General features: G+C 35.4%; 1 protein-coding gene across 1 annotated transcript; it reads right to left on the minus strand.

The window, feature by feature from the left end:
- Positions 1 to 6823: 6823 nt before the first annotated feature.
- Positions 6824 to 7282, minus strand: LOC138901977 (uncharacterized protein At1g08160). Its single transcript, XM_070189779.1, has one exon. It carries the CDS (start codon positions 7280 to 7282, stop codon positions 6824 to 6826), a length of 459 nt encoding a protein of 152 aa, XP_070045880.1.
- Positions 7283 to 15110: the final 7828 nt, after the last annotated feature.

Consider the following 15110-nt stretch of genomic DNA (forward strand, 5'->3'; position numbering starts at 1 on the left):
AACAAGTCTCAAAACATATTACAGACTTAGTCGAGGCCTCAAATCACATCAAACAACACTAAAACCACGAATCGCACCCCAATTCAAGCCTAATGAAACTAAGAAATTCCAACTTCTACATTCGATGCCGAAACCTATAAAATCAAGTCCGATTGACCTCAAATGTTGCACATAAGTCATAAATGTCATAACGGACCTAAGAAAATTTCCAGAATTGGATTCCGACTCCGATATCAAAAAGTCAACTCCCCGGTCAAACTTCCAAACTTAAATTTCCTACTTTCGCCATTTCAAGCCTAATTTAACTACAGACTTCCAAATAATTTTTCGGACATACTCCTAAGTCCAAAATTACCATACGATGCTATTGAAATATCCGGTCAACCTTTTCAACTTAAGTTTCATCTTGGAGACTAATAGCTTGTTTGACCAAGCAAGAGAAATCAGCTTATTTTGAAAAGTGCTTTTGAAAAAAGTACTTTTGGAGAGAAGCAATTTGTGTTTGGCTAATCACTCTGAAAAGCACTTTTGAGCAATAATTTGTGTTTGGCCAAGCTTTTTAGAAAGTCTTTTTAAGTATCAAATTACGAATAAGGACATGAATAGATTTACGTAATAATTAATATTATAAGTAAATAAATAATCTTAAATTTTTTTTATTACAGGCAATAATTAAATCTTTTCGTTTTATTTAAGTAAAATATGAAAAAAAAAAATTAAAAGTACTTAATTCTTTTAATATAAGTTAAATATATTAAAAACCATTCAACAAATATAAAAGCATTCACCTCTAAAGTCACTATATATTAGAAAACTATCCTAAAAATAATAAGAAATATTTATATATTAATATCCTAAGTATTAGGTTTAACGGTTATTTTGGTATATACTATATTTTGTTAAGGGTATTTTTTGGTAAGAAGAAAAGTCAAAAATGCTTCTGCTTCTGCTTTTGGGAAGAAACTGCTTCTGCTTCTTCACAAAAGCACTTTTTTCCCCCAAAAAAGCTTGGCCAAACACCTCAAGTTAGGAAAAAAAAAGTACTTTTAAGAGGAATAAAAAACACTCTTGGCCTCTTGAGAAGCTTCGCCAAACAGGCTATAAGTGTCTCAATTCATTTCAAAACCTCACCGGACCCGAACCAATTACCCCGGCAAGTCATATAACAACGTTAAAGCCTAAATTGAGCAGTAAATGGGGGAACAATGCTGTAATATTCAAAATGACTGGCCGGGTCATTACAACACCAAAATACCATTTTAGGACTTTTGACAGATTTTCGACCTAAGGAGGAGTGGAAAGAACACAAGCACAAGGATTTCATCATTCCTTCCTCACTCAAGATCCGAGTTTGGATTGAATTTATGTTTTCTTATACTTTAGTTATATTTGTGAAGAACTTCTCCATGTCTATGGAGTAGTTCCTTTTGGGTTTTGATGGATTTGGTGTATTGATGATTGTTTGTGGATTATAACTATATTTTTATGTATTTGATTTTTGGAAGATTTAATTGTAGCATCTATATTCACTTGTTCTTCTAATATAAGGAGGCATAACTTGTGGTATCTTTGCATTATATTGTTGGTTGAGTTCATAGATTCTTCTAAGTAATCTAAAGAGGCTACTTGAATTATTGATTAAATCGAATTAGGAGAATAATCGAAAGAGGTTTTTTCAAAGACCGATCCACTACGCATTCTTGCATATCTTCACAGAGCTTAAACTGGTCAATATTGTGAGGTTGAGACTTAATCGAGAGAGGAGTTTCTACTAAACAATTGTACTGATAAGTAAATGAATTCGAGAGACTCACCTGAACATTAGAAGTGAATTATCTAGAGTTAAATCCCAGATAATTATCTTGCACTTATCCTATCAAAATCATATTCCCCCCATTGATATCTTCTTTTGTTTAGTCCTTGCTTCGATTGTCATTAGTCGATTAGCTCTAGATTCTTAGTTAAAATTTATTATTAATCATATAAATCTCAATTGTTGGTCCTCCTGGATAGCAATCAAGCTATAAGCTACGAGAATACTATTTAAATCCAATCCATGTGAACACGATATTATACTATACTATCTTTAACTAGCGAGTATAATTTAAATGTGTGTTTTGCGCTCGTCAATGGTGAGTAAAAATTTCGAAGGAATCTCGAATAACGGAGGTAAAAATACTAGAATGTGAAAAGAGTAGTGAAATCCTTAGGGTACGAGGGTAGACGGTTTGATGTAAAATAAAAAATGAACAAAAGAGGGGTTAATTATAGTGGCTCCACGGCGTTTCGCCTCCAGGAACAACCAACTGGCGGCTGACGTGCATAAAATGCCATTATGACATGACTGACGAGACGTTTCGGGCTTTTTGTCGTTTATGTCATGGCGTATTGAAGAAGGAATCAGGGTACTCATGTTGTTTCTCGTCAGCTTGTTCTTTGAGAAACGAGGGGACTATCTGTATACGGGTAAAAATCGAGCTCATGATACACTCCACCCTCCAATAGGGTAAAACCATCTCGAGATATGATTGTGAAGGGTTGGAATCGAAGCAAAGGTCTCATCGAGTCAGAATCCGGGGGGCACATTGTTTGCCTTCGAGAATATCGGGGTCATGATTCGATATCGATCCAAATCCTGAAAGACTTCGGAGAACATTGTCGGGCAATCAAGCACGACCAACAGAAGATCGTAATATCCGCGACCTGTCGGATATCACGGCGTGGATCTCAGCAGGTATCAACGAAGAACCGGCAATCAGTTAAATAGAAGATTTTTACCTTTTATAAAGTTGTACTTAGAGTAGGATTCGCTTACTATATAAATGGGGTATGATAATTCATTAGACACATTGTAACGCGCATTCCAAAGCAATATATTACTATTTTTACTTTTATTGTAAGCTTTTCTGCCGTTCATAAAAGTTGTCCACTGCGAGCCCGGATTGAGGGTGAATGCTTCACTAAGGCTGGAATCATCCTCCCCGCGTGGTTTGAATTTGTTATATCTTTACTTGTCCATTCTAACTCAATTTATCGTTTTGTATCAAATTAATCCGCATATCCTTAAAACCACTTACAAATTTAATTGTTATTCGATTTTGAGGGTAATCAATATTATCTACGGATCATTAAATTTTTGCTAAAATGGATTAAGTGATGGATTTTAGTGGTTTAGCAACGTATTTTGGTCCGTAAATCCATTTTCTTTTTAGGGAATTTAATGTTTTTAATCAATCCTCTAAATTTTTTCCATTGAAAAGTTCTTCAAACAATATCATGGCAGTAAGGCATTGGATTAGCATTAAACCCTCTTCCTTAGAAAAGAAAAATGACAGATCGTTAGCTTAAATTAATCAAATAACTGTAGTAGGTAATAACAAATTTGAGTGGTGCTAGTTCATCTATATATGTAGCTTTTACATATTAGAAAATTATCTAATTAAGGGTTGCTATTGAGTTACTTTAACTTCTACTCATAGACCAAAGACTCAACAACTACCACACCCAACTATTTTCATAGGAGTAATGAAAAGCACTATCAATTTACTTGATGTCGACTCTCACTCTTTAGTCTTTACCCACCTACCTTTTTCTTACAAAGTATATAATAATCTTAAAATGCAATCCTTGAACAAATTTATTGGCTATAATACAGGTTCTATATCTTATAGACGTCGTTTGGTGTAATGTTACAGATTTAGGTACTAAAGCAGCAATTTAGCTCGGAGGCAAATTTAAACATTTTATCTATATTTATGGTTTGAATTAATTATGTTTTGAGGGTGGGTGACACTTAGCGGGGAAATTAGGTGCTGTCAAGTCTATACTTAATTTATAAGTAGGTTGAAAACAAAAATGAATAAAAGAAAATTAAATTTGATGAAGATAAGGAAAAAAAAAATAACGTAACATGTTTTATTGATTAATGCCACGGTTGGCTTATTATAGAGCTTGGGATAAAGGAGCCCATATGAAGTCTGGACACCCATAGTGAGCGCAATATGCACTTGATTTCATTACTGTGTACTTCAGCTAACACATATCACTGTCATGTAGTTTCTGAGAGATACTATATCCTGTTTCAATTGAACTTTTCATGAATTAACTGTTTTGGCCTTAAATGTTGAACTTGAAAGCATGCCTATTTTTCCTGTATTATATTTTCTGTAATTGAACTGTCTCCGTGAAGCTCGTCACTACTTTCAATCCAATAATTAGTCTTGTTAGTTACTGAGTTGGTCATACTCATGCTACACCCTGCACTTCATGTGCAGATCCAGATATTACCGGACATAGTGAGGGTTGATTATCTGAGCAGCTTGATCATTCAGAGATTTTTAGGTAGCTGCTCGGCGTTCACAGACCTTGACTCTCCCTCCCTATCCGTTAGCTTTATGTATTTATTTTCATCATTTCATAGATAGTGATTTCAGACTTGTGTTGTGTAGACGCGTATGCACTCAGTGACACCCTGATTTTGGGAACTTCCGTATTGAGTTTTGAATTTCTATCCAGTTTATGAGAGTTTAATTTATTTAAACCTGTGTTATTTCATTTTTCATTTAAAAGTCTTGGAAATGTTTTGAGGTGTCGGCTTTCCTAGTACCACGTTAGGTGCCGTCACGACAGGCTATGTTTTGGGTCGTAACAAGTTGGTATCAAAGCCTAGGTTACATAGGTCTCACGAGTCATGAGCAGGTTTAGTAGAGTTTTACTGATCGGTACGAAGACGTCTGTACTTATCTTTAAGAGGTTGCCAAATCCTTAGGAAACTTCATATTCTTATATTCTGGTCATGTAGATTTGTCGATTCCGAGAACTAAACTTCTATTATTATATTCTCGCACAGATGGTGAGGACACGTGTTACCGAACAGGACGGACAACTACCAGTACCACCAGCAAGGGCCACGAGAGGTCGAGGTCGCAATATAGGACACGGTAGGGGCAGTGGTGCAACTCATGCAACAACCAGAGTAGCACCTAGAGATCTGCTAGTTGCTCCAGCTCAAAAGTAGGTTCCAGAGGTGGTTGAGCCAGTGGGGCAGGCTTAGGCACCAGATGTGCCCATTGTGATTCCAAGCCTTCAGGAGTAAAAGTTCCAGCATAATATGCTAGATTATGGAGTTTCTGCGTATAAATTTCCAGCATATTATATATGTTGGAACTTCAGCACACAGAAAGTTCCAATATAATATGCTGGATTATGGAGCTCCTGCATATAAACTTCCAGCATATTATGTTGGAATTCTATCACATTATGAAATTCCAGCATATTATTCTGGAATCTCATATGTAAAAAATTCGAACTCTATTATAGTATGCTGGAATTTTTTCGGATCTTTAAGGGTGTTTTGTTCAAATTTTATTTTTACATAAAAAAATGACTAAAATTAGATTACTTTGAAAGCTATGGTTATTTTTCAATTGTAAATTGGAAATATGACTATTTCTGATTTTGTTTCTCTTAGATTACTGGAATAGGAATCCAGGTACTTTTGGTAGCCCTCTAGATGTTCTGAAAGGAATGAGGAATTAATGGGCTTCGTTCTCTATCCATGGGTGGAACATCTCTTCTGTATCTCCTGTGTTTTTGAAGGAGCCCACATTTGTCACTTTGGACAGTCAAATTCGTAGGATGAATATATACAACAATGAAGAATTAATTCAAATAGCCGTCCATCTAATGTTTTAAACTAAGAATATCCAAAGGGTATACAATATATGTATAATTTATGTATAATTGTGTATAATCAATATATAATCTATAAATACTGGCTAGAAGAATTAAATTGAATCTAACCAGCTAAATATTGCAGAAATATGACATCTTTTGAGATGATCTTTCATTTTTGATCCACTTGTTCCATGGGTAGAATTTCAAGTTCAAAAGTTAAAAGTACTATTCATAGGGCAAGCGAGGAGTCATACACGTTAAATTTAAAGTTTTGTCCATGAGACAAACAGGAAAAAAAATTTAAGACCATCTACTTTGAGGGCTATATGTGTACTTCGCTACGAATGAAAACAATCAAGAATACACAGTTTTCTACATTACGTAACTATTTCACATATCGGTCATTGATATAATTATGTGTAAAAAAAAAAAGGAAAAGAGACACAATTGTTAGGAAAATCTCTGATCTAGTTGTGCACTTGGCAAACATAAAAGAAGTTATAACCGATTGAACTCTCACTTCTCTCGATAGGCTTCCTTCGTGTTATTCAGAACAAAAGACCCAGATGATATATGAAACAGCTTAGGCTTAATTGTCAAGCTATATATTGCTTGCTCTGACTCAATCTTTGAGGTCTCACATAGTTTTTTTCTTTTTTCTTTTTTACTTTAACCAAAAAACGTCTCAATAATTGAATCCTCGACTCGTCCTCGCTGTTCATTGCATTCATGTGGAGCTAAAATTTCAACCTTATGTATTCTGAATTTTAGAACGAGTGCTAATGATTGAGTTCTAAATTTAATATTTGTACATATTTTAACAATTTTTTTAACACAAATATACTATTTGAACAAAAGTTACTAAACTTGTAACCCTATAGCTCGGCTTATGCCTTCGCCCCTAGCTAATTGCACCACGGCTTTCTCTCCCTGTTTCTAGCACTAAACAGAATTACAATTCCACATCCAAATAATTTTATACATCACACTTTCAACAGAAAATTTCATGATAAAACCAAAAGGATATTACAATAATTCATATATTATAAACAAAAAAAGATCAGAAAAACAAACACAAGAAGAAGAAAAATCACACCATAAATCCCCAAAATAATGTGAAAACAAAAATAAAAAAATAAAAAGCAGCTTATAAATCTACATCACAAGGATAAGACTTAGAACTCTTTCTGTAATTAGAAAAAGACACCCTAGGAGTACACAAAATCTTCAACGTCCTATGACCTGATTTCCAAACTCCAACTTTAAACCTTATTTTTGCCCTAATTTTCACCTCAACTTCCACTGCTCCAGCACTTCTTTCTGTCTTAAAATCATGAGCAATCTCGTCGTAAAGTACCGCGTCTTTCGCCGGAAGTGAAAGATCCAAACGTGTCACATTTCTACGAGGCTGAAAAAATGGTTCAACATTATTAGAAGAAATTGGTTGAGAGATAAAGAAGAGTTTTACTTCAATGTTGTCGTAATATATGGAAATTCTCTTGTTGGGATTGTAGGCTCGTAATCCGAATTTGAAATTTGCATATAAATGGTCATCGTTGGTTAAGTTGTAGTTATGAACTGAAGTATTTTCGATCGAATAGACCATTTTTCGGGGTTTTAATGCTAGCCATATGATGAGAACGGTTATTCCAACGATGATGATTAGGGTTAAGATTGCAATGGCTATGCACCTACATAGGCTAACGGGATTATGACGTGGCATGGCGGCGCTTGGCGGTTGTGGGCGGGGAAGATTGGTTGTGGAACTTAGTTTTGGATTTGGACTTCTTGTCAGAAGAATGTTGAGCTATAGTTTTATATGGGAAAAAAGAAAAGGTGCAAAGAATTACTATAAGGAAGCTACAGTTTTTTAAAGGGAAGACAGCTCCGTTTATTTGTGCTTTTTTTTTAAGGGTGTTAGCTTTTGATTTCTTGCATGAAACTCAAGAGATCTTATGGAGTTGTACTTTCTATTTTTATCTGACAACAATTTTATATAGAGTAGATGGCTTTCTAAAAAGGGTAAAGTTTAGATAGTGATTGCATGAATATATATTCTTATCTTGCATGCAGAGAGAAAGCTAGGAAAGTGTTTTGAGAGTAGAGTGGGGTTTAACTTAATTTTCTAATACAACATCTCTATAGTCATTTAATATAAAATTCGAGCTTTTTTGGAACCAATTAATTATTTATATTATGTTATAATATATGTTCTCTATAACAGCACTTCATTATAACAACCAAAAAATATTGGAACAAACGAGCCTGGCTGTTATATAGAGATTTGGCTGTACAATTTGATTGTGCAAACGTTTATTCAGTTTCACAAACTATTACTCCGTTGATTATTATTTTAGTTACCTTGACAACAACCTCACAAACATAATGAAGAAACAAATTAAAATGGGAAATTAAATTAAGACATTGTGAGATCTGTCCTTGTAGTCTGTAGAGAACAACCTTAGTGCTGGTTTTGGAACAACTTATAAGTAAAGCAAGATCCATCATCCAAAATCTTTCCTAGCTATTTCTCTCTCTGCAAGATAAGAATATTCATGTTACCTGCAATTCTCATCACTCTTTAATTTCATGGAAATCTACGTTATAATCAGTTAAAATTAGAAAGTACAACTCCATATAAGATCTCTTAAGTTTCATGCAAGAATTATCAAACCAGATAAGACGATTCTCTATTTCAATATAATATCTATTTGGGTTTTTGAGGGCCGAAGAACTTGCTGAGGAATACAACCTTTTTCAGTCAAAGTCCAAAAGAATGGGATAGCATATAATGGACTGGGTAGGCTACCTATAAGCACATTCAAGTAGGAATGTGTAAGCCCGTATTTGATCCAGTCCATGACCTGCAAAATCCAAATGGAAGAATTCGGTCCGGCGGTTATGACAAGTTGTGAAACAACTCTCTCGCTCACGCAAAGTAGGGATAAAATATGTGTATACCTCACTTTTTCCGTACCTCACTTGTGGATTACAGTTAGTATGTTGTTGTTGTTATTGTTGGTTATGACAAGTTGTATCATTATCGGGTCGAAGGTTGAATTTTTCACTTTTCACTCGAGGTCGCGATCGAAGAATACCATTGGTTATATACAAACTTTTTATGCTCACTATCCAATTTTACAATAGGTTAATGTCGAAACATATAAAGTTAAAATATATAGGGTGTGCTTGGTACGAAGGAAAATATTTTTTAATTTTTCATTGTTTGATTGGCTTAAATATTTTGGATAATATTTTTTTCATGAACTTAATTTTCTCTAATTAGAATTGTCACGATTCCTCCAACTAGAGGATAATGTTTTTCATATCAAGAGAAGAGAAAATATTTTTTAAAACTCTTTTTCAATCTTTCCCACCCGATTCCCCAACCTCCCACCCTACCCCTACCCCTACCCTCACCCCTACTCTTACCCCACCAACCACTACCACCCTACCCCCCACCCTCAACCCCCCGCCCCACCCTAAATAGAAATATTATTAAAAGTATTTTCTTTTCATGTTGTAGATAGAATACTACTTTTTTTTTATTTCAACAAAATGAGTTTTTTTTAATAATGTAAAAAAAAAGTATTTTCTTTCATTTCAACAAAAAAAGTACTTCCTTTTCATGATGTAGAAAAAATATTTTTCTTTCATTTCAACAAAGTGATGTTGTAAAAAATATTTTATTTTATTTCAACATAATGATGTTGTAAAAGGTATTTTCTTTTATTTCAACAAATTGAGTACTTTCTTTTCATGTTGTAGAAAGGGTACTTTCTTTTTTAACAACAAAAAAAGATTATTTTTCTTTTAGTTATGGAGCACAAATTTCAACATTATTTTCGCGTAAAAAAGTAAAACATCAGATTAGTTCCTTTGGTTTGTGTGAATTTTTAAAAAAATAATTAAAATTTTGAAGAAAATAGAGTCATGAACACGTGGGGTGGGGGAGAGCATAGGAAACATGGGGATCTGGAGGAAGGAGGGGGAGGGGATGAGGAGAGTAGCATAAGAAATTATTTTCCTAAAAAATATTTTTTACTCTCTAACCAAATACTAGAAAATATTTTCCGGATAAAAATTTTCACTCACCAACCAAATAAGGAAAAATAAGTGATAAAACCACTAATTTTCAAGAAAAATATTTTTCATCAAAAACATTTTCCTTCCTACCAAACACACCCACAATGCTTATCAAAGGTGTGTTTAACAAAAGGGGGAAAATACTAGTGAAAAAAAGATTATTAAATCGACTAGAAGATTGAGAGTTAAAGTTCATACAACTTTAGGGAGAGAATTATATTTGTGACGATCATGGAGGAGTCAAATCTCACAAAGAACTTTTTTTTGTTGTTGTTGTTTTCCTTTCTGCTATTTAGGAATCTTGCCATTTTTTGCGCAACAATAAATGAAAATAAAATCTTAGAAACCAAGCAAAAATATACAATCAATGGTAGAGATAAATAAACTTTTTTATGTATATAGATTATGTGTTGAATTTTCTTGGCTTTTTTATATACTTGCTATTTTATATTTTAAATTTTCTTATTGAAAATTTCGACTCCACAACAATAGAGTGCACTCTAACTAGTTTTGTCCTTGGTTGCATCATATTCATTAAGGTGTAAATGATTTGTCCAGTTAATTAGTACTTTGGTAATTATGATCCGCAAAAGAATTCAAAATAAATGGTCTCTATCTAGTTTCTTAATTTAAAGTTGTACTTTCTTATATACTACAATCAGACTTCTTTATAACAACATCTCTATATAACAATATTTCACTATAAAAGCTAAGCTTTTTTAGAGCCAATTTTTATATTATATTATAATACATGTTCTCTACAACAACACTTCGCTATAACATCTAAAAATATTTGGAACAAACGAGACTGTTATAAAGAAGTTTGACTATATAAATATTTATAAATTTATAGTTAGAAAATGAATTAACTTTGTAGGCATGCAAAATTTTGTTGGATTTAAATCCATAAAATTATTTGGACTCTACTTTAAATTCCAGGTATATTAGTCCAAATAAATATTATGGACTAATATAATTGAATTAATTACTTAAGTCCAATAAATATTGACTACGCTAGCCCATTTAGTTGGGCTACAGACGATGAGCCTACTTTATTAAGCCCAAGATGTCATCTTCCTAGAGGCTCAGTTTGGTGCCACGTGTCAAATGACGTGGCACGCCAAGTCAAACAGAAGAGGCAATAGGATCATGCCACATGTCAAAATGATAAGGCATGCCAAGTCAAATTAAAAGGCCAATAAAACCGTGCCACATGTGCAAGTGACATGTTCTGGCCAATCAAATGATGCCTTGTCACTCTTCAATCTGATTGGTGGGAAAGAGTTTGTTCTCATCACAATTTTTCCCTTCCACAACTATAAATAGGGGTCGTCATAACTTAGAAAAGACACAAGAAGTTATAACAAGAAGCAAGAGAGAGCTCGTGGATCAAACACCGCAAATTCCTCCACATGTTTCAAGCTTCAAGCAATCAAGTTCAAATTCAAGAATTCAAGTTCAAGCTCAAGAACGAAGAATAAATCAAGGTTCAATAAGTACGAGTTCAAATCATAGTTCGTGCTAGTTGAATTCAGGATCATCGTTCGTGACAATAAATATAGATTCAAGATCAAGCTCAAAGACCCTTGAATTTATTTACTATTGAAAAGAAGAATCAGAGGATTCATAAAGATTGTACGCTCATATTATTTGAAATCAAATACTACGATTGTTGCAATAATTTTCGATTTCGATTTTATTTTTTTGACGCAAATTTATTGTCTACAAATTCTGGCACGCCCGGCTCAACTTTTCAATCACCAAATTTCAACAATATCGAAATGGCTTCAAAGAAATTCAACTCCAGATCAACTTCCACTGAGGCTGCTAATTTCAGGTTCTATACTGATATGGAAAGCATCCTCGATGTTACATTTGGAAGCTTTGGACCAGTTACGAGGAGCAAAGCAAGCTCATTAGGACAACAAGCAGCCCAAGTGTAGTCCGCATCAACTCTTGTTTTCGGATCTTCATCCTCAAAATGAGCAAGATCTTCTACAAACACACCTGAAGGAGGAAGCGATATTGCTAAAAAGATTAAGAAAACTCTAGCTCAGCTGGACCTCTCCGGATCCAAGAACTATGTTGTTAAGGAAGATGGTGATACTTCAAGTGATGGATCCTCCCCACTCGCACCGCATAATGTGAGCCAATCAGGGATCAATTTATGTGACAATCCATGCTACTCCCCATCATCCACAATAATCATGCAAGCCATGGTGACAAATGCTTCATCTGTGGAGGAGCAGTTGGCAAACTTGACGGAAGCAATCGCTAGCTTGACCATATGCATGCAAAATCAAGATGCTAGAATCGACAAGCTAACAGACAGGGTAGGAATCTTGATGGAAGAAGAATCCACCCACGCACCTGGAAAGCTCCTATAAGTTCAAGAGATTGATCCTCCCCATGACAAGTTGCATCCATAAAGGAAATTCCAGTTTCTTCGGAAAGGATGATTCTAATCAATCAACTAAAAGAGTTTATTGAAGGGACTATAAAAAACAAATATGAAGTTGCTTCCAAGTCCTCCCTTACCTACACAAAGCCGTACACTTCAAGGATCGATATGTTGAAGATGTCTGCTGGCTATCAACCTCTAAAATTTCAATAGTTTGATGGCAAAGGCAATCCAAAGCAATATGTGGCGCACTTCGTTGAGATGTGCAATAATGCTAGGACTTATGGAGATTACCTCGTTAAGCAGTTTGTCCACTCACTAAAAGGAAATGATTTTGATTGGTACACAAACCTTGAGGCTGGATCTATTGATAGCTGGGATCAGCTAGAGCAATAGTTCCTCAATCGCTTTTATAGCACAAGACGTACTGTGAGTATGATAGAACTTACAAATACTCGTCAACAAAATGGTGAACCAGTTATCGACTTTATCAATCGTTGGAGGAATACAAGCCTCAATTGCAAAGAATGTCTTAGTGAAGCTTTTGGCATAGAGATGTGCATCCAAGGCATGCATTGGGGACTGCGCTACATCTTGCAAGGTATCAAGCCTAACACATTTGAAGAACTTGCGACTCGTGCCCATGATTCAAATGTGCGTGCAATTTTTGAAGAGCTTCTCGAGTTAAAGTTCATTGAGATTCCGGAGATGAAGCAGCCAAATGAAGCTAGGAAAACTGATGACCCAAATTACTGCAAATATCATCGACTTGTGAGCCACCCTCTAGAGAAGTGCTTTGTCTTCAAGGACAAAGTTATGGAATTGGCTCGTAAAAATAAGATAGTGCTTGAAGATGAGAAAGCAAGCACAAACCAAGTCTCTATCACCTTTGGCTCATTCAATCCAGATGAATTGTGTAGTTTTAAAGAAAGTAAAGATGAAGAATTACTGGAGAACAACAAAGTTGAAGTTGATCAACCTAATAATGATGAAGGTTGGACGTTGGTGACTCGTCGTAGGCACCACAAAAAGAGCCCCAAAAAGAATCAATAGAAAAATGAACAAGGAAAATGATGGTAAAAACACCAAGGAAACAGAATCCAGTTAAGCATTTGAAAAAGGCAAAATTGGAAGTGCAGCACCCACAAAAGCCACGACATCTAGTGACCTTGGAGGAGTTCTTGCCAAATTGGTTCCGTACAAAGATTTCTCATAATGGTAGTGAGGCCTTTTGTTGTCATGCTGGCAAAGAGGAAGAAAAGAGTGATGACCTACCGTTGGCACCATCTTCGGAAGAGCTCATCGAATCTATTCTTCAAGAAGTTAATGCTTGCGAGGAAAATGTTACGTTCATAAATGACGATCTTCTACTAGGTGACACTCCTCATAACTGCCCATTGTACCTGGTTGGTAATATGCACGATGAAAGAGTAAATCAAATTTTGTTGATGGAGGATCCTTAGTGAACATCTTGCCAATTCGCACTGTGAAAGAACTTGGTATTCCCATGAACGAACTCTCGGAAAGTCGTTTGATGATTCAAGGATTCAACCAAGGGGGGCAAAGAGCCATAGTCGCGATTAGGTTGGGGATCACCATTGAAGATATACAATCAAGTGCATGGCTGCATGTGATCGATGCAAAGAATCCATACAACGTCTTGCTTGGAAGGCCTTGGATACATGAGAATAAAGTGGTTCCATCTACCTACCATCAATGTTTGAAGTATTACGAGGTGAAGTCGAGAAGAAAATAGTAGCTGATGACGAGCCATTCACCAACGCTGAGTCATACTTCACCGATGGAAAGTTCTACTTAAAGAACCGCATTGTGAAAGAGCTAAAACCTGATGATGTCACGAATGGCGAGAATGACGAGTCCACGACTAAGAGAGATGAGGTGGTTACCGACAAAACCGAAGTTGTTGCTGAGGAGGCATACCCTAACCCAAATAAATCTCATAAAGGGAACAATGTGTCTCACGGCAAGAAAGTAACTTCTGCGCTCCAATATATCCCTAGAAAGAAGAAAGATGAAGGTGAATCATCTTCTCTCCAAACAAACATGCTAAAAGGGGCTAACTCTTCCGATCAAATGGATTGAGGCAGTAAAGTTGTTCTCGAAGCTACTTAGAAAGTCTGTGTCTTAGAATTCACCACAAGATATAGCACTTCCCACGAAGCGTACGGATGAAAGTTTTGATCCTAATGCTTACAAGTTATTTACAAAGGCTGGATACAATCCCAATGAGCCGTCAAAGTTAGGAAAGCTCCCATCCGAAGCTGCTACAAGGCAACCACATGAAGGTTTTGGATATATACAACCCTCACCAATGCGCATCTCCTTAAGAAGGGCGGGTAAAAATTATATCACTGTGGAAGATGAATCTACCACTTCTAACAAGTCTTATGTCTTTGATCGACTTGGAAAATCAACTGTGAGAACTTCTGTATTTGAGAGATTGGGTCCATTAAATAAGGGGAACAAGTTCCAGAGAAATTATCAAAGCATAAGAACACCCGCTTCGCCTAGAATACAGAAGATCTCTAAGGATTTCAAAGTTTGGTTCCTTCTAGAATGAGGTGACAAATAAAACTTGTGGTTTCAGTAAAGAAGTACTGAAGTTTAAGTCATATACTGTGGTCTACACTAAGGAACATGACGAAGACGAAGAAAGTGTGGGTTCTTCATATCATGTTACTGCACAAGGCGATAATGGTATTTCGTCTCTAATGGATGATGATGAGAAATTAGAGGATATTTCACCGTGTTATCACATATCCTCCAATGATAGGGACCCTTAAGAAGATGAAGATACGAAAGATTCTCCACCTGAACTTGAAGACGAGGTGGAGACAACAGTTGATGCCTTAAAAGAAGTTAACCTTAGCACTAATGAAGAGCCAAGACCCACCTACATAAGTGCTTTACTAGAAGTTGACGAAGA

The sequence above is a fragment of the Nicotiana tomentosiformis genome, chromosome 11, assembly GCF_000390325.3.
Source record: "Nicotiana tomentosiformis chromosome 11, ASM39032v3, whole genome shotgun sequence".
NCBI classification, from domain to species: domain Eukaryota; kingdom Viridiplantae; phylum Streptophyta; class Magnoliopsida; order Solanales; family Solanaceae; genus Nicotiana; species Nicotiana tomentosiformis.

Bases quoted from the DNA above. Each gene is read 5' to 3' on its own strand.
- LOC138901977 (XM_070189779.1), bottom strand. From the start codon at position 7,282: ATGGTCTATTCGATCGAAAATACTTCAGTTCATAACTACAACTTAACC.